This window comes from Aotus nancymaae, unplaced genomic scaffold, assembly GCF_030222135.1.
Source record: "Aotus nancymaae isolate 86718 unplaced genomic scaffold, 86718_ANA_hifiasm-v0.15.2.pri h1tg000002l, whole genome shotgun sequence".
Lineage (NCBI taxonomy): Eukaryota > Metazoa > Chordata > Mammalia > Primates > Aotidae > Aotus > Aotus nancymaae.
In genome coordinates, this window is record NW_026988413.1 from 18,117,180 (window position 1) to 18,145,012 (window position 27,833).

Consider the following 27,833-nt stretch of genomic DNA (forward strand, 5'->3'; position numbering starts at 1 on the left):
CCCTGCTAATTTTTTTATGTTTTGTAGAGACAGGGTCCAGCTATATTGCCAGGCTGGTCTCAAACTCCTGGGCTCAAGTCATCCTCCTGTCTTGACCTCCCAGTGTTAGGATTACAGGTGTGAGCCATTACACTTGGCCTGAAATGCCCAAACTTGCAAATATTAGGAATCAGTTAAAAACAACACTGTTTATCAAATAAAACACTTCTGCTGGCCTTATATCACCCAGGGCTATAAGTGTCAACCATGCCCTAGCACACTTTACAGGCAGGATCTCATTTGACCTCACCACAATCCTATGAGGTAGTACTGTGATTTTATTTATCAATGTAGAAAAAGCTCAGAACAATTACATGATTGAGCCAGTATTACTAACTGGTCAGTGATGACACTGGCATTTGCTTCCAGACAATCGAATTCCAAGCCCATTAACAATTTTTAGAAATTTTTTATTTTATTTTTTTTTGTAGGGGGACAGAGTCTCACTCCATCCTTTGCTTCCCCAGACTTCCCTGAAGCCAAGACATGGGCACATCACCAAGGCCATGCCAATTAGAAGCACCCACCTGAGAACATGACCCAGATGATGACTTAGATTCGTCCTGGCACAGGGGGAGCAGAGAAGCCAGCCAGAGCCAGTGAGCTGCCATAGCAGCTCTGACGCAGGTGTCCGGGCCTGGCCCAGGGCCACTGTGTCAGCATTGCAAACTGTGGTGACTGTGCCTGGGATGTTTTCATTGGCCCAGCTCTGTGGCAGGCTGCAGTGCCATGGCGTGATCTCTGCTCACTGCAACGTCCACTTCCTTGGTTCAAGTGATTCTTGTGCCTCAGACTCCCGAGTAGCTGGGATTACAGGCATGCATCACCACATCTGGCTAATTTTTGTATTTTTAGTAGAGACGGGATTTCACCATATTGCCCAGGCTGGTCTCGATCTCCTGATCTCAAGTGATCTGCCCACCTCAGCCTCCCATTATAGGCATGAGCCACCATGCCTGACCATTTTTTAAAGAAGTTATATAAAAGAAAAAAACTTTTATTAATAGGATGCTGGGTGCCTCTCACAATTTTCTGGTAAGGCGAGACTAGGCTTGGGAGTGACATAGCCAACAACCTCACCCAAAATCCTGCCACAGAGCTGGGCCAGTGAAAACATCCCAGGCACAGTCACCACAGTTTGCAATGCTGACACAGTGGCCCTGGGCCGGGCCCGGACACCTGCGTCAGAGCTGCTGCGGCAGCTCACTGGCTCCGACTGGCTTCTCTGCTCCCCCTGTGCCAGGACGGGTCTAAGTCATCATCTGGGTCATGTTCTCAAGTGGGTGCTTCTAACTTGGCATGGCCTCGGTGATGTGCCCATGTCTTGGCTCCAAGGAAGTCTGGGAAAGCACATATTTTATCGTTCAATGAATTTTATTGCACACCTGCTATGAGTCAGGCACTCTTCTAGATGCTAAGGAAATAAGAATAAGCAAAATAGGTAAAGGTCCCTCTACTTGCAAAACTTCCTTTCAAAACACAGGGAGAGAATGATAAATAACAAGTCAAACAAAGCTTGTCAAAGGGTGATGTGTGCTACGGGGAAAAATCAAGCCAGGCTTGGGGACTGGACCTGCTGCTTTGTAAGGTGTTCGGGAGGTCCTTCCTGAGAAGGTGATATTTGAGCCGAGAAGCAAATGATAGGCGGGGTCTGCCACTTTCAGTGTTTGTGTGTGCATATGCCAGACAGGGCAATGCCCATTTTTTGTTTGTTTGTTTGAGACAGAGTCTCACTCTGTCACCCAGGCTGGAGTACAGTGGCGTGATCTTCCCTCACTGCAACCTCTGCCTCCTGGGTTCAAGCAATTCTCCTGCCTCAGCCTCCCTAGTAGCTGGGACTACAGATTCACACCACCACAACACTCAGCTAATTTTTGTATTTTTAGTAGAGATGGGGCTTCTCCATATTGACCAGACTGGTCTCAAACCCTTGGCCTCAAGTGATCCACCCGCCTCAGCTCCCAAAGGGATGGGATTACAGGCACGAGCCACCATACGTGGTGCAGCACCCATGTTTTTAACTGGAGAAACACTACGTCCACTCCCCAGCCATCATCAGGTCACCTCCATCCTGTCCTTCAAGCTCTGTGTGAAGGCAAAGGGTTCTAGGACAACAGTTTTCTGTGCCCAGCGAAACTGTGGGATCAGACTCAGAGGGCCCAATTTTTACTCTGAAACTCAAGGACTGGCAACCTGGATGTGCTGCCAGAACTGGGGGGAGATTTTGGTCGGAAAGGGTCAGGACTGATGCAAATGGGTATATATGGGAGTGTACGTGTGCATCCACGCACTTCTGTTGAGTGTGATGCTATAGATGCTGTGTCTAAAAGCAGTGATTTTGGCCGGGCGCAGTGGCTCACACCTGTAATCCCAGCACTTTGGGAGGCCGAGGCAAGCGGATCACTTGAGGTCAGGAATTTGAGACCAGCCTGGCCAACATGGTGAAACCCCGTCTCTAACTAAAAATACCAAAATTAGCCGGGTGTGGTGGTGGGCGCCTGTAGTCCCAGCTACTCAGGAGGCTGAGGCAGGAGAATCACTTGAACCCGGGAGGCGGAGGTTGCAGTGAGCCAAGATTGCGCCACTGAACTCCAGCCTGTGTGACAAGAGTGAGCCCAACTCAAAAAAAAAAAAAAAAAAAAAAAAAAAAAAAAAAAAATCACGCCCAGAAGCTTGCAGATAAGAGAATTTAAGAAACGCAGTTTCCATAATTCTAGTCCCTGCAGTATGGAGAGTAGCTATAAAAGCTTGGGAACAAAGCCTGATTGCCAAAAATACACTGTGAACCTGAGGGCAACACACTCCTGACAGCCTCCTGTCATCAAAGGAGAGGTCAGCATATGAGAAATGCATGTCACTTTTTTTTTTTTGAGACAGAGTTTCACTCTTGTTATCCAGGCTGGAGTGCAATGGCGCGATCTCGGCTCACTGCAACCTCCGCCTCCTGGGTTCAGGCAATTCTCCTGCCTCAGCCTCCTGAGTAGCTGGGATTACAGGCACACGCCACCATGCCCAGCTAATTTTTTGTATTTTTAGTAGAGACGGAGTTCCACCATTTTGACCAGGATGGTCTCGATCTCTTGACCTCGTGATCCACCCGCCTCGGCCTCCCAAAGTGCTGGGATTACAGGCGTGAGCCACCGTGCCCGGCCGCATGTCACTTTTGTAAAAGAAAACTAGGTGATTAATTTTTGACATTTGACACCCAGATTTTTATATTTTTGGTAGAGACGAGGTTTCACCACGTTGGCCAGGCTGATCTCGAACTCCTGATCTCAAGTGATCTGCCCACTTTGGCCTCCCAACGTGCTGGGATTCAGGTGTGAGCCACCGTGCCCAGTCAACAATTCTTGTATATGAAATTTTCATGGCTACTTTCCATTACATAGTTTCTGTTATTTGAAGGTCTTGCTTTTTTTTTTAAAGAACGGGGTTCTCGCTATATTGCCCAGGCAGGTCTCGAACTCTTGGGCTCAAGCTATCCTCCTGCCTCTGCCTCCCTAAGTGCTGGGATTACAGGTGTGAGCCACAGTGCCCGAGGGTCTTGCTTTTAATCAAGTTAATCCCAGTGATCACACCCTGCGCCATGGAGACTCCAGCGCATGATAATACTCAGTATATTATGAAACTCACAACAGGCAAGCTGGACCTGCTGGATGTAAAGAGAGAGTGAGTCCTTCTCATCACTGCCACTTGTCAGCTTCCTGCATGACTTCTTTCTGTCCTGTGTGAAACTGGGGGTGGTTTACACAGCCTTTCCAGGAAAAAGCAGGACAATCTTCCTCTTTGGTTTTTTAAAAAAGTCCAGATGGTATAACATGAAAACTCCAACGTTCCAATGAAACGTCTCCCCATTACTGGCGGAGGTTGCCCCGGCCTGGAAGTGGGCCGAGAGGGCCAAGGGAAGAGGCCGACCTGCTTCCCTGACCTCCTTCTACACTTCCACACAACCTTTCGCTGAAGGAGCTAAGGTATGAACAAAAAGCAACTTTGCTTTCTCAGGAGTGCCCTATAAATCAGTTGTAATGATACATTCTTTCCTAGGCCTGGATGACATGGCTTTTCCAATCTCTTTTGGGTAACACAGGTTAAAGAGTTTTTTCTTTTTTCTCTCACTTAAAAAATAGTCTTGGCTGGGAGGAGTGGTTCATGCCTGTAATCTCAGCACTCTGGGAGGCCGAGGCAGGTGGATCACCTCAGTTTAGGAGTTCAAGATCAGCCTGGCCAACACGGTGAAACCCTATCTCTCTAAAAATACACAAATTAGCTGGGTGTGGTGGCACATGTCTGTAGTTCCAGTTACTCGGGAAGCTGAGGCATGAGAATCACTTGAACCTGGAAGGCAGAGGTTGCAGTGAGCCAAGATTGAGCCACCGCACACCAGCCTGGGCAACACGAGACTCTGTCTCAAAAAAATAAAAGTTTCTTTTTCTAGGTATTAGCCAGTCTTATCCAGTGTCATCTCAAACTTCAAATGTCATTGACTTGAAAGCCTGTCTCCTCCTCCAGACTGGAGTCTGTGGGGTCACGGTCAGTGTCATTTCTCTTTCTCATACTGCCTGCTGTCCTAGGCCTGTTTTTTTTTGAGATGGAGTCTTGCTCTGTCACTCAGGCTGAAGTGCAGTGGTGTGATCTCGGCTCACTGCAACCTCTGCCTCCCTGGTTCAAGCAATTCCCCTTTCTCAGCCTCCAGAGTAGCTGGGACTATAGGCATGAGCTACCACGTCCAGCAGGAAGGTCAGGTTTCACTCCATGAGTTGAGTCTGGGAGTGGCAGACTCCAAATGGTGCTTCTTTTCTCCTAGGTGTTTCCTCCTGGGTTCTGGAGAGTCTCCACCCCCAGGGTAGCTGCTGTCCCCCGGAGGCCACACTTTCTCCAGCTGGACACCAGGATGCCTGCCCAGCTCCTCAGGCTCCAGAAGTCCAGGTTATCCCATCCCTCCGGTGTTCCCTTTGGCTGGAACAAGGCTGCCTCCCTTTCTAGAGAATCACAGCAGGCCTACAGGAACTCTCAGAGTGCAAACCATGCCAAAGGCAGCCATCTCCAGGGCTGGCCACCGACAGGGAGTCAAATCCCAGTCCCTGTGTCCCTCAAACTCCAGAAGACATGTCATGCTCTCCATATGGTCCTCTTGAAGGACCTCTGTTCTCTCATTTGGCATAAGCTGAAGATGAAGCACCCGACCCCCTCCTGCCTCGGGAGAAGAGCAATGTCCAGCACACAGACAACTGTTTCCAAAGGAATCCTCTTACATTCCTCTACGGCCTGGACATGGATGCCGAGCTAATCCTCTCCACCGTGGAGCTAACGGTTTTACAGTCTCAGCATGAGCTGCAGAGGTGCTCTAGCTCCTCCTGCCTTTAGAATGTGGAAGGATTTGGCACCTACTGTTTTGTTCTCAGCCTTTGGTGTCTCTGGTGAAACTGACACAGAAAGTCCCATTTTAGTAACAGAGGGTATCATTGTAAAAAGTAACCCATTGCCCATGCATGGCTAAGAAAAAAAAAAAGTAACCCCGTCCTCATGCCAGGATACCTGATGCACTGCAGGGGTCTCATGACAGCCTGACTTAGGAAGCGGGCTGTGTGATGGTATAGCTAATACAGAATTATTACATGTTTATACATTATATCCTTATATTAATGTGACTTTTCGTACAAAATATATATAGAATTCTTTTTTTTTTTTTTTTGAGATGGAGTCCCTCTCTGTCACCCAGGCTGGAGTGCAGTGTTATGACCTAGGCTCACTGCAACCTCCACCTCCAGGTTCAAGTGATTCTCCTGCCTCAGCCTCCCAAGTAGCTGGGATTACAGGCACCTGCCACCACACCCGGCTAATTTTTGTATTTTTAGTAGAGACAGGATTTCACCATGTTGACCAGGCTGGTCTCAAACTTCTGACTTCAGGTGATCCGCCCGCTTTGGCCTCCCAAACTACTGGGATTCCAGGTGAGAGCCACCGTGATCAGACAGAATTTTTGTTTTTGACATTATGGATAATTAGATGTGCAGAGAAATCTCTGTCAATACAGACTACCTTGAAGTGTTGAGTGAACTTAATAAATACAGAAAAAACACTTTTTTCTTTTCCTTTTTTTTTGAGACGGAATCTAGCTCTGTCACCCAGGCTGGAGTGCAGTGGTATGATCTCAGGTCACTGCAACCTCTGCCTCCTGGGTTCAAGTGATTCTCCTGCCTCCACCTTCTGAGTAGCTGGGATTACAGGGGTGTGCCACCACGCCTGGCTAATTTTTGTATTTTTAGTAGAGACGAGGTTTCACCATGTTGGCCAGGCTGGTCTCAAACTCCTGACCTCAGGTGGTCTGCCCACCGTCAGCCTCCCAAAGTGCTGAGATTACAGGCGTGAGCCACCATGCCTGGCCCAGAAAAAAATACTTTTTTAAAGCATGGCTGAGCTGACAGGAAAGTAAAGGAGGCCAGAATAGGTGGAGGGCAGAAGGAGGAGGACCCATCACTGGGCACGGTGGCTCACACCAGTAATCCCAGCACTTTGTGAGGCTGAGGTGGGTGGATCACGAGGTCAGTTCAAGACCAGCCTGACCAACATTGAAACCCCATCTCTACTAAAAATAGCCGGGTGTGGTGGTGCATGCCTGTAATACCAACTACTGAGGAGGCTGAGGGAGAAGAATCACTTGAACCCAAGAGGCGGAGGTTGCAGTGAGCCAAGATCACACTACTGCATTCTACCCTGGGCAACACAGTGAGAATCCGTCTCAAAAAAAAGGAGGAGGACGACCTGGAAAGAGAGCAAGACCAGTGAGTGGCATTTGCCCTGAGGGCCTATGCTAATCCCCAATGGCCTAGAGCCTGGAATTTTTATTATTTTTTATTTTTTAGAGAAGGAGTCTCTGCTTTGTTGCCCAGGCTGGACTTGAACTCCTGGGCTCAAGCAATCCTCTTGCCTCAGCCTCCCAAATAGCTGGGACTACAGGTGAGCAGCTGCACACCTGGCTTTAGAGTCTGGATTTTTAATTTGCCTCAGGCAGCCAAAAGGAAAGAAGGAAAGAAGGTCCCAGACTAGCATGGTGGGAGGACAGCTCAAGACTAGCGGTGGCCTGGAATCCCAGCACTTTGGGAGGTCAAGGCGGGCAGATTGCTGGAGGTCAGGAGTTCAAGATCAGCCTAGCCAACATGGCAAAACCGCATCTCTACTACAAATACAAAAATTAGCCAGGTGTGGTGGTGCCCGCCTGTAATCCCAGCTACTCGGGAGGCTGTGGCAGGAGAATTGCTTGAAGCCGAGAGTTACAGTGAGCCAAAATCGCACCTCTGCACTCCAGCCTGGGGGACAGAGCAACACTCTGACTCAAAAAAATAAAAAATAAAAAAAGACTCTTGCATAATGCTGGGGGCCCAAAGAGGGGGAACTGCTGAGAATGAAAAAAGCATGCCTGACCTTGCTGAGAAGAGGCTTTTGTGTCTTGACTGCAGCGCTGGGCGGGATGCAGGTGGAGAACCTCCTACAGGAGTCCTGAACCACCAGCACTTACCACTCACATGAACTTAGAGCTGAAATCCATCCTATCTTTGCGGCCCAGAAATCCTAAGCTGAAAATTTAAGTTTGAAGAGGTCATTTGAAAATTTAAGTTTGAAGGGGTAGGTAATATCCCTAGGAACCTGAAAGAAGCAAACTCGAATCCTCTCTAGAAGAACACACTTTAAATCCAGGCCTCAAATTAAAAAAAAATTAGCTGGGTACGGTGGCACGCACCTGTAGTCCCAACTATTTGGGAGGCTGAGGTGGGAGGATCACTTGAGCCAGGAGGTCAGGGCTGCAGTAGGGAATGATCATGTCACTGCACTTCAGCCTGGGCCAAACAGTGAGACCCTGTCTTAACAAACAAACAACAAGGCTGGGTGAGGTGGCACACGCCTGTAATCCCAGCACTCTGGGAGGCCAAGGCTGGTGGATCACCTGAGGTCAGGAGTTCAAGACCAGCCTAACACGGTGAAACCCTGACTCTACTAAAACACAAAAAAATTAGCCGGGTGTGGTGGCACATGCCTGTAATCTGAGCTACTCCGGAGGCTGAGACAGGAGAATCACTTGTACCTGGGAGGTGAAGGCTGCAGTGAGTGGAGATCGTGCCACTGCACTCCAGCCTGGGCAACAAGAGCGAAGCTCCATCTGAAAAAAACAGAAACAACAAACAACAACAACAACAACAACAAAGATGCCTCAAAGAATGTCCATCAAGTTCTGAAGTGCAGGGATCTATCACACAGAAATCACTAAACACAAAGAAACAGAAGCCACCATGAGCAAGTTAGTAGAAAACAGTAAACTGCAGAATCGGCCCCACAGTTTGAGTTCAGGTCTGACTGAGGAGCCCGAAACTTTGCTCTGGGAAAGGCTGCTAGTGCTCCCAGCCCACTTGCTAAAGCACAGGCTGGGGCCTTGCCCTTGTCCCTGACTGTATGCCACCAGCTAAGGAAGCAGATAAGCTCAGGGACAAACAAGCTCGCAGGTTAAAATAAGCAGATATGTTAAGAGTACGAGCACATCAAAGGAGACAAACTGTCCTACACAAACCAGCATGGAACAAGACAGATCAGGATTCTAAAATAAGCGCGGCAAAGGTCCTCAGGGAGATAAGAGGATGATTAACAAGGAACAAGCAGTGACATAGACTCCAGTGGAAACACTGGTATGAAGTTGGTAACAGACTCAGAAGAGTAGGGGGAAAAAAATGAATAGTTGAGCCGGGCGCGGTGGCTCACACCTGTAATCCCAGCACTTTGGGAGGCTGAGGTGGGTGGATCACCTGAGGTCAGGAGTTCAAGACCAGCCTGGCCAACTTGGTGAGACCTCATCTCTATTAAAAATGCAAAAATTGGCCAGGCGTGGTGGATCACGCCTGTAATCCAAGCACTTTGGAGGCCAAGGTGGGCGGATCAGTTGAGGCCAGGAGTTCAAGACCAGCCTGACCAACATGGTGAAACCCCGTCTTTAAAAAAAGAAAAAAGCAAAAATTAGCTGGGCATGGTGGTGGGTGCCTATAATCCCAGCTACTCAGGAGGCTGGGGCAGGAGAATCCCTTGAACCCGGGAGGTGGAGGTTGCAGTAAGCAGAGATTGCACCATTTACTCCAGCCTGGGCAACAGAGCGAGACTGTCTCAAAACAAACAAACAAACAAACAAAACCAAACCAAAACAAAACGAAAAACAAACAAGAATAACTGTAAAATGAATGATCTAAATCAATTGAAGACGTTTTCCTAGAAGGTACTGAAAAGTAATAAGGAGATGGAAAATACCAAAGAACATTTAAGAGATATGGAAAATATCAGTGTCATCATCTGCCTAATATGAGTTCCAGAAAAAGAGAAAATGGATGTAAGAAAGAGACTAAATTTTAAGAGTGTGTGTATGTTTCCTGTCAGGAACCAAAAAAAAAAAAAAAGAAAAAAAAAAAACCTTAAGTGTGAAGTTTTAAAGATTAATTTAGAGACCAGCCTGGGCAATGTAGTGAGATCCTGTCTCTAAAAAAAACTAAAAATTAGCTGGGCGTGGTGGTGTGCACCATATAGTTCTAACTATTTTGGAGGCTCAGGTGGGAGGATCACTTGAGCCTGGGAGGCTGAGGCTGCAGTGAGCCAGGCACTCCAGCTTGGGTAGCAGAGCAAGACCCTATCTCAAATAATGATAATAATAATGATTAATGATAAAACGACTTCAGTGCAAAGGTCTTGTGGAACATCAAACAATAGATAGGGAAAAACCTAAACTTTGAGATATTGTAATGAAATTTAGGAAAATCAAAGACCACAAAAAAAAACTCAAAAAGTTCACGAAAGAATCAAAACTGGATTGGCATTAGTTTTCCTAAGAAAAATTGGAGACAAAAAGCAATGAAATTATATATATAATTTATATATGTAATTATATATATATAATTTTTTTTTTGAGACAGAGTTTCACTCTTGTCGCCCAGGCTGGAGTACAGTGGTGCGATCTCTGCTCACTGCAACCTCCGCGTCCTGGGTTCAAGCGATTCTCTAGCCTCAGCTGCCTGAGTAGCTGGGATGACAGGCCCTGACACCATGCCCTGCTAATTTTTGTATTTGTAGTAGAGATGGGTTTCCAATATGTTGGCCAGGCTGCTCTCAAACTCCTGACCTTAGGTGATCTGCCTGCCTTGGCCTCCCAAAGTACTGGGATTACAAGCGTGAGCCACCGTGCGCAGCCATGAAATTACGTTTCTAAGTGATGATGAAAAAGAACCTAGAAAATTACATCCCACTAAACTATTATTTAAATGTGAAGAACAAAGATGAAACTTTCAGACATACAAGATTTTAACAAGTTTAAAACCAGCACAAAGGCCTCTTTGAAAACTTTCCTGGAATAAGTACTTTTATACTTAATACAAGTACATTGTACTTAAAATACCGAGAACTTACCAAACACAGGAAAAGATGTTCAACACCATTAGTTATTACGAAAAGTCAAATCCAAAGAACAAGATACCTTTATACCCCCAGAAGATAATGGTCATAATTAAAAAAATGAAAACTGAAGAACGCTGATGAGAACGTGGAGGAACAGGAACTCTTACACCTTGGTGGTGGGAATGTGAAATGGTTCTGCTACTGTGGAAAAGAGTTTGGTAGTTCCTCAAAGGAAACATAGTTACCATAAAATCCAGCAATTCCACCGCCAGGTCTAGACCCAAGAGGATTGAAAATATATATCCACATAAAAACTTGTGCACAAAGGCGCATTATTCATAATTGCCAAAAAGTGACAACAGCCCAAGTGTCTATCAACTGATGAATGGGTAAACTGTGACATATTCATGCAATGAGATATTATTTGGGGTATAGATATCTGGATATTAAATTGAATACTAGACAGGGAAAAAATCACAAAGAAAAATGAGGGGCATCATATTGGTAAAAGAACATTGTATCAGTGCTCGCTTTGGCAGCACATATACTAAAACTGGAACAATACAGAGATTTGCATGGCCCTGTGCAAGGATGATATGCAAATTCATGAAGCATTTCATATTTTTTAAAAAAGAACATTCTATCAAAAAGATATAACCATAATGAACATATATGCATCCAAAAACATTCATGGTTATTTGAAAAGTTATTAAGAAGGAAGAATGAGAAGAATGATTAAGAGTAAGATGATGCATCTAAACAAAGCACAGCATGAAAATGGAAACAAACATACAGGAGATTACCATGAACTAAAAACCGGCCGGGTGCAGTGGCTCACGTCTGTAATTCCAGCACTTTGGGAGGTCAAGGTGGGCAGATCCCCTGAAGTCAGGAGTTCGAGACCAGCCTGGCCAACATGGTGAAAATCTGTCCCTACTAAATATACAAAAATTAGCCAGGTGTGGTGGTGCATGCCTGTAATCCCAGCTACTCAGGAGGCTGAGGCAGGAGAACCCGGGAGACAGAAGTTGCAGAGAGGTGACATCGCACCACAGCACTCCAACCTGGGCGACAGAGCAAGATTCCATCTCAAGAAAAATAAAATAAATAAATAAATAAAAATCCTACAAATATACTTCTAAAAGAATTTCTGGGCCAGGCGCGGTGGCTCACACCTGTAATCCCAGCACAGCGCTTTCAGGGGCTGAGGCTGGCAGATCACCTGAGGTCAGGAGTTCGAGACCAGCCTGACCAAGATGGTGAAACCCGTCTCTACTAAAAATACAAAATTAGCTGAGTGTGGTGGCACATGCCTCAGTAATCCCAACTACTTGGGAGGCTGGGGCAGGAGAATGGCTTGAACACGGGAGGTGGAGGTTGCAGTGAGCAGAGATCACACCACTGCACTCCAGCCTGGGAAACAAGAGTGAAACTCTGCCTAAAAAAAAAAAAAAAGAATTTCTGTCAGTGTTGATCGTATATAGGTATTATGGGAAAAGCACTTGATCTAATTCGATTCATGTATACAATCAACCTTCCCAGAAAATTAGGACTAGAACTTCCTTAACTTCATAAAAACCGTATACCAAAAATCTAGAATAATACCATACTTAATGGAGAAGACTTAGATAAATAAGGAAAAAGGCTGTAATGTTCCCATTAAAATGAGGAACAAAGATACCACTTTCCCCATTACTGTTTAGCATAACATTAAAGGACCAATCTAATGCTCTAAGACAAGATGTAAAAAGTGAAATTGAAAGAGGAGATAAAACTGTCGTTATTTGTATATTATATGATCACTTCCATTGAAAAGCTAATAAAATAATCAGATGAGTTATTAGAATAACAGTTTAGCAAAATTGCTGGATATAAAAATCAACTTTAAAGGATCAATAGCATTCCTTAGTACCAATAACAAACCAGAAAACAAAGAACAAGATAACAATTAATGGAAGCAGCAGCCATAAAGTATCTAGAAATCAATATATAAACAAGACCTTCATAGAGAAGTTTTAAAAGCTTCATTGGAAGACACACACACAAAAAGATCTGTAACTCAAAGTTTCTATTATTCTTCTTAAACCACTCTACAGGCCTCAAAGAATGTGAATTCAATGCAAATTCAATCCTAATCAATATTTCAACTGGATTTTAAATGGAACTGGAAAATTTTATTCTAAAATGTATATAGAATAAAAATCCATAATTACTTGGGCCAACATAGAATAACAGAGACAGGACTCTCTTTACTAGATATTAAAGGATATTTAAAGTCTGTGGTAATAGAAAACAGTAAGATATTGGTGTGGAAATAAAAAGAACAATGGAACAGAACAGAGCTCAAAAATAGATCCTTCCATATATGAGAACTGGACATATGATAAAAATGGCACAAATTAATGGGTGAAGTATTGATTTGCTAGATGGTGTTGGGAAAATTGCTTCACTAAATATAGAAAAATACAGCTGGATCCCTACATTACACAATATACAAAGGTGGATGGCAGATGGATTGTAAATGCAAATGTGAAGGCAAAACTATAAAGCTCATAGGAGAAAATGCTGGAGGATATCTTTGTGGTGTAGATATCCATCAGTAAACTACCTAAAAAAAATAAGATAAAAAGTAGATTAATTAAAAAGTAAGGATTTCTGTTCAATAAAGGATGCCACAGACAAAGTTAAAAGACAGGAAACAGACAAAAGTAACTGACACATCTAAAACTGATAAGAGATTAATATTCACAACAAGAAACGAAAATGCAATTGCACAATGAGCAAAGATCAACATGCAATTGACAGAAGGGAAGACCATCACCTTGTTCTTGGTAAAAAGGAATAGAAGATAACCCAGCTATCCACTGTGAGGGGAACAGGTATGTATCACGTGGTGGCTGCATACTAGGGAAGCTGTGCAGCAGTAAGAAGCAACGTGCTAAATGCACACATAGCAACATGGATACACATAAGTGAGAAAAGCTATTCATTTAGTAAAAATGAATACCACAGTACCATTTGTATGAATTAAAACTGTATACACACAACACAATACTACTTACTTCAAAGAATGCCTGCATAACAGGGGGTATGCACCAAACAAGAGTGGTGCCTTTGGGACAGAGCAGAGTGAGGACTAAGGAAGAGGAGAAACTGAATGGATAACGAAGGGAATGAGTTCTCGAACTGACTGATGATGACAATGTGCTATGAATCAAGACATATGATTGATGCATTACTTTGTATTTCAGTACAAAGTAAAAAGAAATTATCCACAGCACATACTCACATATAGTTTGAAACTACAGCAGGTGTTTGGCTACAGAAAGAGAGGCTGCAGCTGTGAGGGACTGCCTGCGGAGCCATACCCTTGGAATGGCAGAGCAGACAGCTGGATCTTGGTGACATGGAATCACTCTATGACACTTCATCTAAACCAAGTACCTGTAAGACCACTCAGATGGACCGGAAGATTTCCTTGACCTTTTAAGCCAGGGGTTTCTGATACCTGTGATGAAAGAATTTTAACTGTTATCTATCTTCGCCTGTACTTTAGGCAGTAACTACCCCGGATTTTAAACAACACTATGGCTTCACTTCTGTACTTCTGGGAAATCAGGGGAGCAAGAGGAAGTACACATTTAAGAAGTAAAAAGACAGAGAAGAGACAGAATAATAGTAGCCACCACGTATAAGCTCTTATTATGTGCTAGGCACTGTGCTAGGTGCTTTCCATGCCTTGTCTCTAATTTAAACAATATACCTGCCTGGGGTCTCATCCCTGTGCAGATGAGGAAACGGGCTTGAAAGGGCAAGTGTCTTGTCTAGAGTAATGCAGCTTCATAGTGGAGTCTTATGACCCGTCTTTCTGCTGTCAACCTGTTCTTCACACCATGCCACCTTACTAGAAAAGACAATGGGGAAATGAAGAAGGGACAAACACAGAGGTACAGAAGAGGCTAATATACCGACGCAGAAAAAACAAACCACACCTAGGCACATATGGAAGCACGATGGTTTCTGAGCTAAGGACACCCATGACACGTCAGAGTATGCCTGCCTGAGAGGAGACTGTCATTGTCCTTTGAAAAAAAAAAAAAGCACAGGGTCTTGTTCTGTGTCCAGGATGGAGTACAGTGACATGATCGTAGATAACTGCAACCTCAACCTCCTGGGTTCAAGTGATCCTCCCACCTCAGCCTCCCAAAGCAAAACAAATCTTTATTTTAAATAAAGCAGTTTAATGTGTTTTCCCTCCAAGCCAAATCTGATGTTAAGATATACTAAGGTCTGAGTGAAAGAAAGAAATTCCTTTCTTTCAGGCTGGACGTGGTGGCTCACGCCTGTAATCCAAGCACTTTGGAGGCCAAGACGGGCGGATCACCTGAGGTTGGGAGTTCAAGAGCAGCCTGACCAACATGGTGAAACCTCGTCTTTAAAAAAAAAAAAAAAAGAAAAAGAAATTCCGTTCCCTTTCTTCCAGTGATGAGACAGGGAGAGGCCCCTTCCCATTTCTTTCTCCCTCTCTTCAACCAAAAACTCAACTGTTTGTTACACAAAACAATTTACTCATGTTATCCACGTTCACTGAAAATAAACTTAAGTAAAAGGAAAAATAAGAAAAAGTACTGATACCACCACTCTGCATTTTGGGGTGCATGTTCTTTTGTATATCTTCTAATGCATGTATGTACATACACATGTATTTACACTTAAAATCACCCAGGATGGAGTGCAGTGGCATGATCTCGGCTCACTGCAACCTCTGCCTCCCGGGTTCAAGCAATTCTTGTGTCTCAGCCTCCCAAATAGCTGGCATGCACCACCACACCCAGCTAATTTTTATATTTTCCATAGAGATGGGGGTTCGCCATGATGGCCAGGCTGTTGTGAACTCCTGCCCTCAGGTGATCCACCTGCCTTGGCCAACTTTTAAAATTTAATGTTAGTTGGAATTACATGAAAAAAGTCTCCCATCCTGCCAAATACTCTTGGTAGAAATACGAGTTTTTAAAAACGATGTTTAACAATGATACCTTTATATGGTAACATACATTTACAAGATGGTGAAAACACGGTAAGGTATAGTTGAATTACGTCACCACAGGGTTTTCTGGTTTTGTCAAAAAGCATCTTGAGGGGTACTGCTGACAAGAACACACTTTTGCAAAACTGTCCTTACGTGTTAGCTAAAGGCACTTACAGTCCCCCTCATCCCCTAATGCATGAGGTCCGTGCCTTTTTGAATTTCTTAGTTCTTTTCATCTTCATTACAACACACTGAAAATACTTAAAAGGAAAAAATAAAAAGCACTCGCATCACTCTGTACTTTACAGTGTATGTCTTTTGCTATTTTTTCTACACCCCCATTTCAGCGATAACCTTGATATTTTCTATGCAGATCACACATACACTTATAAATAACTGTTCACTTTCTCTGACAAGTTGCTTTCTCTTCATCCTTCTCCCACCCCTTACCTACTTTTTTTTTCTTTTCTTTGAGACAGAGTCTTGCTCTGTCTCACTGCAAACTCCGACTCCCTGGTTTAAGCAACTCTCCTGCCTCAGCCTCCCAAGTAGCTGGGATTATGGGCACTTACTACCACACCCAGGTAATTTTTCTATTTTTAGAAGAGATGGGGTTTCACCATGTTGGCCAGGATGGTCTCGATCTCCTGACCTTGTGGTCTGCCCACCTCGGCCTCCCAAAGTGCTAGAATTACAGGTGTGAGGCACCGCGCTTGGCCTCTTACCTGAATTTCTAAGGTTGAATTATTTTTATATGATTCCCACATCTACATTTCAAGTCCTGACCATAGTAGCATCACGACATACACATATACCCTATTAGCCAGAAAACCTAGAGTGAGTCACATTCAAGGACTCCCACACTCTGCCTTCCTCTACTCGTCCAAACATGCCCCTCACAGCAGATGAGGTAGCTTCCTGACTTGGACAAATTCCACCAATTCTTGGAGGCCCACCTCAAACGCCATTCATTTCACTGAGTCTCCCCAGATTACCCCAGTCCTGTTTCTCTCCAACTGTGAACTCAAATGTCAGGTGGCAATGGACCACACCTTTGTGACAAATTTTGAACCATTATCTTTTAACTTATCATGTGCATGCAAATTGTGAGTATACTGGGAGGCAGGAGACTGTGTCCTTTACTTCTTGTACTCCATAACCCAGCAGTGTGATATGGACAGCAGATACTCCCCTAGGGCTGAAAGAGTATGATGTTAAAACCCAAGGTCCTCAATAACACAACAGACACGAGGATAGTATGTACATTCCTCTTTATTTAATACAACAACAAACACGTAACATATACAAAAAGAAAAAAACACTCATGTAAAAGGCCCTGTCACAAAGGATAGACAGGAAACATCTACACTGAATCAAATAAGGCTCTTGCTTCAAAAACAGGGGTTTGCTAGCTACACCTGGAATATGAGCAAGGCTGTTGCAAAAAAAAAAAAAAAAAAAAAAAAAAAAAAAGATAAAAAAGAAAAGAAAAGAAAATAAACTACAAAAACCCCTGCACTGAAGGAGTAAATTCATGGGAGTAATTTACTAAATTCACAGGTCCATATTTAGGAATGTTTATGCCCTCTCACATATCCAAAATTCAGGGTTTTATGAAATGTGTAATTTTTTTGGTTAAAAAAATTTACCTGCCCTTTTTTCTTCTTAGGAAGGAGTGATAAGAGCTTTCTAAAAACTAGAGACAAGCAAACCATCCAAAGTTTGAAATGTTTTACCATTAAAGTACAAAGGGCAAGGAGAACTGAGAATGCAAAGGCAAAATGGCAGTGGGAAGAAGTAACTTCTACGTCATTTCCTGGTAGCTAGTGTTTAATTAACCAAATGGAAAATGACAAAATGGAAATACCTCGGCTCAGTGCAGGGTTCAGTAGCAGCAGTTTGTCCATATTCCTGCTCCGATTTGAGCTGGAAATTAAACAAGCACCAGTTCATCTCAAAAGAGCCTTATACAAACACACACGCACACATACCCACACCCATTCATGTCATCACCACCCCCTTTTATTTAAATTTATTATTATTTTTTTACTAAAATAATACAAAAAAGGGAGACAGGTATATTTACAAAAATCCATGGCTGGTACAGTACATAATTTTTAAGACACACTAAATGCTACAATCTTTCAGGTCCTGAGATTATTACAAATATCAACTCAAAGCTTGTGTTCAGGTCCAGTTTTTAAAGGAGGAAAAAAAAATCCCAAAATATTAAGTCACACACTTATTTGAAATACAGTATATCCCTTCAAGTTAGCAAAAACACACCTCCCTGTAAGCAAATGCAATACAGTAATTCGTGCCTTTCACCTAGAGGACCATCAACTCTTGAGGCTCCTTCGAGATTGGTTTGGAAACACGTTGGCATCAATGTCAAGTGTGGAGGTGGCTAATGTATGAGAAGATGTAACTGGAGGGACGTTCCTCTGCAGAGTGAACATTCACTGTATAAATACATCCTGTTTTTCCTTAGGCTACCAAACAAGTCTTTCCCTTATCAAAATTCATGCCATAAGGGTTGGAAGTATGTGCTTACCCAGACTAAAAATCAGAATCATTATTTCCAATCAGTTATAGCAAATAGGTCTGGAGTTCCATAATTATGTTTACAAATGCAAATGAACTTCCTTGCTTGTAGTAAAAGAGAGAAAACACCCAACACTTAGCTACCGTGGCAGACTTCGATTAATATATTATTTGGGGCACAAAATTTTCACCAGCCGATTTATTTTCTTCTTTTTAAGTTTGAGGGTGTTTAGCAAGTAAAATGCAAGGGCAAGCCCCAGACTTACATATTCTCTGAAAGAACAATTTGGTATTTTTCATACTTTTTAAAATAAAGTAAGTTTTCAATGATAACCAAAAAAAAGGGCAGTGCAAAGTTTGACTCTTTTCTCTGGAGGCTTGCCATGGATCACAGGAAATTATTTGTAGGCTGGGCACCTACCTCTAATGGGGCAGGGCCCATTGATTATGTGAAGGTTTCAGAAGGTATATGTAATTAATTACAAAGGCATGGCCAAGACTCAAAAATAGGTGACCAAAGTTGGCCAACTTTCCAATTAACTATGTAAAACAGCAATACTTTTGTCAATTGAGAGTAAGTTCTTTCTCTTTTAATTCCTCTAGCCAATACTGGGGTAACCCTTGGTATAATTTTTCAGGTATAGTAAAGAAAACCCAATTTTCTGACAGAGGGCACACCAACCCTACAAACAGCAGGGATAAGCAAAAAAGGAGGAAAGCGTATGGCTGCAAGCACAGCAGACACAAGATAGCTAACATCTGACAATTTAAGGGCAGGCTGTCACACAGAAAAACATGTCAATTGGGTGGTCTTGGATGATACTGACTCCTAAATGTGCTTTGAGGGCAGATGGTGTTGTTAACTTTAAAAACAGAAGTATTTCCAAGTTATCTTGGGTAATAGTCATCTTGTTTGTATTTATTAGGTTTCCATTAGTGCTCTATTATAAAATATTTAAAACACAGATTTACAATAAAGTCATTATATTATTATTAGCAAAATGGGAACAAATAATGTATAGAAAATTTTGTGAGAAACAAACATAAAATCTGATTCATATGGCCTGTTTGCAAAAGTAGGCTTATTTCAGGGGGAATATGAAAATAAGCAAGGCAGACTATTATGAGAAATAGCCCCTAATAAAGGTCTGCATTTCTTTTGAATAACCTCAAAAAAGTATCAATAAGTCATGAAATGTAGCTAATGCCACATTATACAGTAGCAAAATCTGTTTTTTAATACAAAGGAGAAGAGGAAAGAAAAACCTCTAGTCCCAGTGATGACCACTGATGACTCTAAGTCCTAGATACATACACCCTAATAATACTACTGCAATTCTGAAAAGCATTCCTGACTTGTTTGAGTAACAGTTTGGAAAAGTGTCCAAAGTTTAAGTACTAACCCACTATGAAATGGATATACACAGGAAAGACTGAGAAATAAAACTATTACAATATAAGGAAATTAAATATCACAAGTAGCTACTTTCAAGCAAGTGGTACTTTGGGAGTCTATGAGAAAAATAAAATTTAATATCACATTATTCAAAGGCAGTCTAATTAAAATCTTAAGAGAGCCCTTGCCCAAGTCCTCTGCTGGGATGTAAACAGTCTTCTAAAGTAGGCCTGCACAGGGCTTTACTTTTCAGTTCTATGGGGACACAGGATAGATTGCCAGAGTGAGTGAGAAGAGGACGTAAAAGATAATTTAACCTTTCCTCCCCAGACTCCTAATATACAACTCATATTCTAGTGTAGCAATATGATTAAGAGCTCAGAATAAAGAATGAAGACTAAAGGAAACCAAAAAAGAAGAATTCAACATTAATATTCAAAGCTATTTTTAATTAAGAGTTTGACCACCCGTTCAGCTCTATAAACCTGAACATTGTGTCATATAATTTAAAACTCTCAGAATTGAACACTGGGATGATTTTATCATTAACAACCCAAAGACATTCCATGATACTAACTACAGCTTTGTACCAGTGAAAGGATCTGTAGTTTTTGAATACACAGTTCACATTTTAGGATAGACGAACACACAAAGTATCTCTATTTTATGCTTCTGTTAATTTTCCCTAGAGGAACAAACAGACATTCAATAAAAACCCTTATGCCTTATTTCTTTGGGTCTTAACATTTGTTATTTGAGAATGGAAAAGATAGGGAAATGTGAAAAATAAGGAGTATGTTTATCTGCATAGTTGATATTTAGAGGCTACTAACTAAGGCCATATCTGGAAAAAGCAACGAAAATCCAAAAAGTGACTTAAAAACACACACACGCATCCTATCATTAGAGATTCAGTGGACCTTAGCCAATTCTGGAAATTAACCAGATGCTTTGTCTGCCTCTGGACCTGGTGCTTTCTACTAACTCACTTGAGCCAGATAAAATTGGTTCCTCCCTCACATTCTCCTTTCCTGACCCTGAATATGTGCTACAATTTAAATTTACACACACACTCCAACAATCACTGCTCAGCATTTAGCCCTAACTAAAACTGCAGCATCCATTTTTTTCCTGTTATTATTTTAACAATCACGGGAAAGTTCTACGTAATAGTACTACTTAATATGCAGGGATGGAAATGGTGATAAAATGGTCTCCCCATCTCCTCCTGGGAGCTGGGGAAAACATGTTTCCTTCTACCCTGACCTTCCCCACCCCCGACCCAGTTAGAAAGTGAATCCTGCCTTCTGTCTCCCACTTTCTTACAACCTGAGCAGCTGATGGCTCCACCTCTTTCATGGGTTGAAGAAGCACGAATTACAAAGGTGCAATGGCTACAAGAGCATCCAGCTGGCTGTGTGTAGTGCTCACCCCCTTCAGTGCAGAGCTGGATATACCTACAGTTAATGAAATTAGTACACAATCTCTTGATTTGCAAGAATAAGGAGACATACCACTCATTCTTAGAAAGCTAAAAAGCTTAGCTACCCGTCCCCAAACAAGTAATAAAAGGAAATTAGACTGAGAAGATGGAAAAGTGAGGCAGTTAAAATTCCAGGATCATTTATCAACTCCAATAACCAAGCATTAAAACTTTATCTAACTTTAGCTCCACAACCTTGACAAAAATCACACTAACACCGTAAAAGCCTAAAAATAACTACTTAGTGTTCTCTCTCTCCCTTGTTAACCTGAAACTAAACATTTTATCCCACTTCAAAGATAATGTTTAAATAACAATATGTATCTAAATTAGAATTCCAGTGATTTTTTAAAAAATCATAGGGTACTTTTTATATGCATTATAAGGAAAACGTTTTTTAGCCTCTGCAGGAAGATGATAATACTATTTTTAATTATATAGGACATTTTACAAAAACTCAAAATATTTTTGAAATAGTAAAGTCTCTGATATCCCTGGGAGGTAGGTGAATATGATTATACCCAATTGTCTAATGGGTAATCTGAGGCACGAAGGTTAAACAATATTCCCCCTAGACATAGTCATTCAAGAGTAATACTTGTGAATTCCAGCTGCCTGGCAAGTTTTGCTATCAGGTAACACTACCAGGAGCTTCTGCTTTCTCCTTTTAAGCCACAAGTCTGTTCTTCCCAATTAGAATTTATTGAAAAGGGGGCACTTACTAGGTATATTTGTACTGGGTTTTGAAGGATGCTTCAACTTGGTCTCCCTTAACATGTCACATCTATTTGTTTTCAACAAGAAATCTATGAATCTTAAGATACTGAAAGTTATGTAGTTCTGCTCAAGGGAGAAATCTAAATAACCATAAAATCAGATTAAGCCAAATGTAATTATATGGCATATAAAAAGCAAATGGAAAATCTCTCAAGAATGCTATAGATTATATGAATGTTTTCCTCAGCATCTGAAGGCTTTCTACTTCTGAGTTTATTAACCTTTTAACAGATATGCAGCTATATGATTCCTTCAAAAATCATGTTCCAGAAGAAACTATGATACATATTTAACATTGACAGTTACTAACTTCCTTCTAAACGTATTCAGATACCATACCATGGTTCTAATGCTAGCCTTCCCACGTTTAGTCTAGCACACCTTATCAACATGACCTGCAAGGTACTCTTGTTATTCCGATGCTTTCTCCTATATTACTTAGGCCAAGTTTAAAGAGCACAGAAAAGTGGGTTATATCCAAGAATAGTCAATGATTCACTAAGTTTATTTTACTTGTAATAACTGACAAATGTGTGTGTGTGTGTGTGTGTGTGTGTGTGTTGCTAACTTCTACAAAGAGATATTTAAAGGGCGAAGATGGCCTGTTGTGAAAACATACCTTTCTAATCCACCCACTTTAATCAACTAAAAGCAATGGAATAAACAAGGCAAAAGTTTTGCAAACAGTGAAAAGCGAGTGTTTGGAAAGGATGCAATGGTACAGCAGCTCCTAGTTTTATATATATGTAATGTATGTATCTTACACATATATCCATATACATATAAAGAAAAGGAAGAGGGTTACAGCATGACATGATGTTGGCAAGTGTGAGATTCTTCCTCCTGAATCCCCTGACTTATCAGTCTGTACTTTAAGATAATCTGACAAAGGTTTCAAAAGAGGGGAAAAAAGAAAGAAAAAAGGCACTTAACAAAGACAAAGGCCTGAACTGAGCATATTTTAGGGGAGTAATATAAGCATTTTACCAGAGCTAAGAAATGATTTACAAAGAGTTAAACTTTTCCCCTTAAAACTTTATAAAATAAAATTGCATAACATGTTTGTGATCAGTCATTTATCCACTACTGCACTTTTCTTCTGCTTCATTATTACAAACACAACCCCCCCCGCAAAAGCAAAAAACAACAATCATACATGCACAATAGAAAGTAAAAGTGCCTCTTTTGAGAACATTAGGTCAGCAGAATTACAGTGCTGAAGCACAGGGAAAGTTCTCAAGTTGGGCCTGATTATAGATTTTTCTCATTCTTCTATTTCCAACTTAAAACAAAAACCAAAAAACAAAACAAAAGAAAGCAAACAGAAATTCCAAACCTAAATGATAAAAACAACATAGGGACCAGTGTGCTTTTATGGTACACTCCTAAAATAAAGTATCCTAATTCTATACATGAGTCAAATTAGAGGACAAAACATCCTAGAAATAAAGAAGTGTAAATTAAAGTCAACCAATACAGGCAAAGTTCATTTTACAAATGTAGCAGCAAATATGAGATAGATCACTGGAGTTCTAAGAGATGATCCCAAAGGACACAGAGTTCTCATAACCAATGGCAGTTTGAATGACAGCAGAATTTCCATTTCAGAAAATGTCTTGAACCAAGTATAGGTGGAAAGGGGTGTGGGAGAGGGCAACCAGAGGAGAAAGACTAGATTAGAGGTGCCTGTCCTTTCCAACCCTGGGGAGTAAACAATTTAGATCTGCTTTGGGAAAAAAAAATATCCTGGGTTAAAAATCATGTCCAATAAGTTTTCAACCAGGTGTCAAACCCACAGTATTCAAACACATATGTGCCCGGTTCTTCCCCTTACCTTTGTGATTCAATAAACCCTATTCGATGTTCATGATATGAAAATGTAATTTGGGCTAACAACATCCATCAGAGGGGTGGTGGGTGTGAAAGAATGCACTATCACCATCTTCTAATTTCGGCGAAATATCAGAATTTTGTAATTACAGATTAGCCTCATTTCCTTTCCTAAAACCTTTTTCTTCAGGCTGTTTTAAAATCATGATTTCATTTACCCTCTGACCTCAAAAGCATACAAGAATTACAATTGACTTATAATGGAAATTATTGCTTGCATTTATTCTGGAGGCTCTGAATGAGCTTGACACTTTGCTCCCAGTCTCCATCAGCACAGCTATCTCCGAGGACAACTCTGCTGACTGTTATTGCTTGTGAATACTGAGGATTAACTTGTATGTACAGTAACAGCTTATATATCAGTGAAGGCAATTTAAAATATAAAACAGTTCAAAACAAACAGCTTAATCTTCCTGAATCAAGAATCCCGAGGAGTGGGATATAATCATGTGTGCTGATTATTTTTGCATTTGGATGTTGCTAACGCTCTTCAGAAATACACGTTGCTCTATAGATATCCTTTCCAATGACTTGCCATTTTAAAAAATAACATAATTTGATTTTTAAGTGCAAAAATACAGTATGAGTCACAAGTCTCTGTGCTAAAAAATAACCAATTTATATGTCTGGTTTTAGTAATAAAAATGGTAAAGACAGGTGACCATGAAGTATGGACACCTTTTTCAATGTTATGATCTAGAAAAGAAATAGATTTGTATTTACATGTAGAAACTCTCTGATCATACTTTATCTATACAGAAATACAAGGATGCTTGACTGATTCATACAACATAAAAGGGGAGTCCTGACTAAAATGAATATAAGTCGTCAGTGCAGATGAGGGTTTAAGGTGGGAATCTGACAGCAGTCCTCAAGGAATCAAGACTAAAGAGAACACAGCAGAATCTCCGTATTATATTCTTGGAGCCATGGGCCTTCAGATATTTTTACTGGTTAGCATAAAACGCTATAGGGAAAAGAATTGATTATTCTGTTCTTTTCTAATGATGAGAGTCACCAGGGATTTTCACATGGCATGATTCAGAACTGATGGTTTTAAGAAATTAAAATGATTTTTTGACTCAAACTAGTCATTTATGTGAATATATGCGTGTATGTACATATACATACAGACAGACATATATATAATTATCCAGAAAGAGAGATTAATATGCACTTTGACTTCTCTTGTGGTATGAGAAGTAAAACAAAGGCTACCTTCCCAAAGGAAAATCCCATCACTTACCCTAGTATTAAGCGAAGACCTTTTTATTCAAATTTCATAAAAGCAAGAGGTCGACTACATTTGAAAACATCAAAAAACTGGGTAAGCGTCCCTATTTGAAACCAAGCAAACCTTCATCAAACATACTGAATTCAAGTCAAACCTCTCCGCAACATCCTCCCAGTATCCTTCCAAAATATCCACTGCGGTTCACACTACATCCATATTTGTTCTACTGGTAAACTAAATTCTTAGAGTCAAGAAATTGTATCAGTGATTCCTTTGAAATAATCCTTTCCCTTTACTGTAACAAGTTCTTGGAACTAAAGTTTTCAGTTATTTATTAACTTTTTCGCTATGAAGCAAGCCAATGTGACTTTGAAGTCAAAATATAGGCATACAGATCTGAACAGATCTGTGGTTATTTATTCACAGTCCTGTAGGATATCTGGGACTTTTGTGTATAAAAGAAAAAAGGGCCTGGTTAATACTCTTATTTAAATAAAATAAATTTAATGGTATAGTGTAATGTGTAATAAGCACATATGCAAGAAATCTTGCTAGTACCAGTCTATAGCTTTTTTTAGGTTAGTGTGTCATTAGAAATGGATCAAGCTTATACCATTTAGAGTTTACACCATTCTCCAATATAGTCTGAAAATATTCAGAGGCTTAAAAAACTAGAATAATGAGGCCAAAAGAAAAAAAGCCCAAGTCAAATCAAATGTAGCCAAGGAGAACCATAAATTTTTACCTTAACACCCTTTGTTGAATATGCTATTTGCATAAGGAAGCTATAATAACTAAGGAGTCTTATTATCTGCAGATTTACTCACATATCAATACACTGAGTAAATATCAGTAAAGCTTTAGGATCTCAAATGCTCCAAACAATTTCACTACACTGGATACAGGGAGTAGAAATACATTGTGATTGTGATCCTAATGTAATTCCTCCCTTTAAAATACCATCTTAAAAATTCAGAAACTATATTTATGCCATTTGAATGACCAATGAAGAAACACAGTTTATACTTCTACCTGTTTATATATCAATAGCTAATAATCACCTGAAGTACCACTAGCTAAAAGAACAGAAGAAGAAGTTGTGAAGTTAGATGAATTGGGGGAAACTTAGAGTTTATGTTGCTGTAAGGGCTAAAAGCAGCAGGATCCCCATTTCTCAAGAGAAAAATGTGAACACAGTCACATTTTAACATCAAGAATGCAAGTAAGAATTAACCAGGCAATACCAGATGCACAAATCACCTGAAGAAAAGAGTTAAGTACCTGCTTCTGAACGGAAGATGAAATTGACCCTTTTACAAAAAGGGGACAACTAAGTTTCATCTCTTAAGAGCAACAGGCTCAACTTCCTGATTTTTAAAAATCTAGATATATATCACTGTGCTAAAATAACTTTCCTGAAGGATCTTTAGTCCACTGATTTACATGGGGAGTTGCTACACACTGGAGAAGATTCAAGTTTGTTCAGGATTTTTGAGGGTATGGTATTTCTTCAGCTACTCTCTATCGGAGAATCATTATATATATTTTTTGTGGCAAATTTGCTACACAGTCCACTCAAAGACATGATCATTACTCCTGACGAACTGGCCTAATTCCAGTTTTTAATGCCTTTTATTATACAATTATGTCAGTAAGTGTTCAGATCCAACCCCCAGGATGGATGGAGTTTACCCAAATTCTCTTGCCTTCCTTCTTCCTCCCCCGGGAAAAATCAAATTTGTATTTCTGTGGGTTTGACAACTGAGTGTCTTTCGAGTCTGTTAATATGGTAACTTTGTCTTTCTTTAGAAGAGACCAAAGGTCACTAACTTTGCACAAAAGCATTTCTTCCTCCTGCACCTGGCTTTGCTCAAGTAATGTGTTCTTTTCTTTTTCCTCCTCACCACAGTGCTTGGGACGAGAGAATGTAAACATCGACAGAAACAGCAGCCCTATGACCACATAAGTACTTTCCCATCAGGTAGATTCCATCAGTCAACTAAACATTTCGTCTCCTTTGCTTGCTGGGCAGTCACTGAGATTTCCGTGGTAATTTAGTGTCCCCTTTACTTTGGCCTCCATCTGAGAAAAAGAGACATTAAATTGGTATGGGTCCATGTTACAAAAACCAGATAAGAAAAACAAAGCAAAAGGAACAATTAACTTTTATCTTTTGTGCATGACATCTCTGAAAAGGTAACTTTTAGTATCTTGCATGCTATACAGGATTATAGAGGTTGATAAAACATCACGGAGATAAAAACGCAACAACAATGATCCTCTTTTCTCAAATGACTGTGGTTTTCAGTGTTCTATAAATATTATTTCAACAAGTATTTATCATTTACTTCCCAACCGATTGTGTCAAATGCTGTGAGAGGGTTTTATAAAGGAACCAGAAGACACAATTCCCACCTCTGAGGGACACACTACATCTTTCAATTCCTTTAGAAGAACAAGGTCAATTTATTTTTTTATAAGTGAAGTAAAATTTCTTGCCAGGACACAGCTTTTCACAATTCCTAATTATTTGTGTAGCACACTTTTCACCTGTAGTAAAAAACATCGAGCTGAGTCTGTGTGCTCATTCTAATCTAGTTTTAAGTGACAGGAAAGTCTGCTACTGGGACAATGCTCTTTCTTTTTTTAAGAGGTGGAGTCTTGCTATGTTTTCCTACAGCCTCAAATTCCTGGGCACAAGCAACCCTCCCGCCTCAGCCTTCTAAATAGTGGGACTACAGGTGTGTGCCACCACACCAGATCAAAATAATTTCTATTTTTACATACTGCTGTTTAAATGCTTGCAGAGAAAAATGTTGATCACTCCATTTAAGCTTCAACTAAATTGGAGGCTGGATAGAGTAGAGGAAAGGGGGATACCAGAATAAGGGTAGGGCCCAGTGACCTGGAGAGCCAACAGGTACATGGCCTTAGCAAGAAAAATGAGGCTCCAAAGACAATCCAGGTCTGACAGCAAAGGACTGGAGCAGGAAACCTTTTCCTCTGAGGGGAGAGGCATGAA

At 41.1% G+C, this 27,833-nt stretch overlaps 1 protein-coding gene and 1 non-coding gene across 6 annotated transcripts in view; one reads left to right on the plus strand and one right to left on the minus strand.

Moving 5' to 3' along the window:
- The first annotated feature begins 10,981 nt into the window (after positions 1 to 10,981).
- LOC135274295 (U6 spliceosomal RNA) lies at positions 10,982 to 11,084 on the plus strand. The gene has a single exon (XR_010342147.1). It is a non-coding gene; the product is annotated as a U6 spliceosomal RNA (small nuclear RNA).
- A 5,657-nt stretch (positions 11,085 to 16,741) lies between these two features.
- Positions 16,742 to 27,833, minus strand: part of UBN2 (ubinuclein 2) — an 80,087-nt gene continuing 68,995 nt past the window's right edge. For all 5 annotated transcript variants that reach the window (XM_012447559.2, XM_012447564.3, XM_012447560.3 and 2 more), the window contains one exon: positions 16,742 to 26,893. In XM_012447559.2, the coding sequence (XP_012302982.1) occupies positions 26,844 to 26,893 (50 nt within the window). In that variant the 3' untranslated portion in view covers positions 16,742 to 26,843. The remainder of the gene's footprint in view (positions 26,894 to 27,833) is intronic.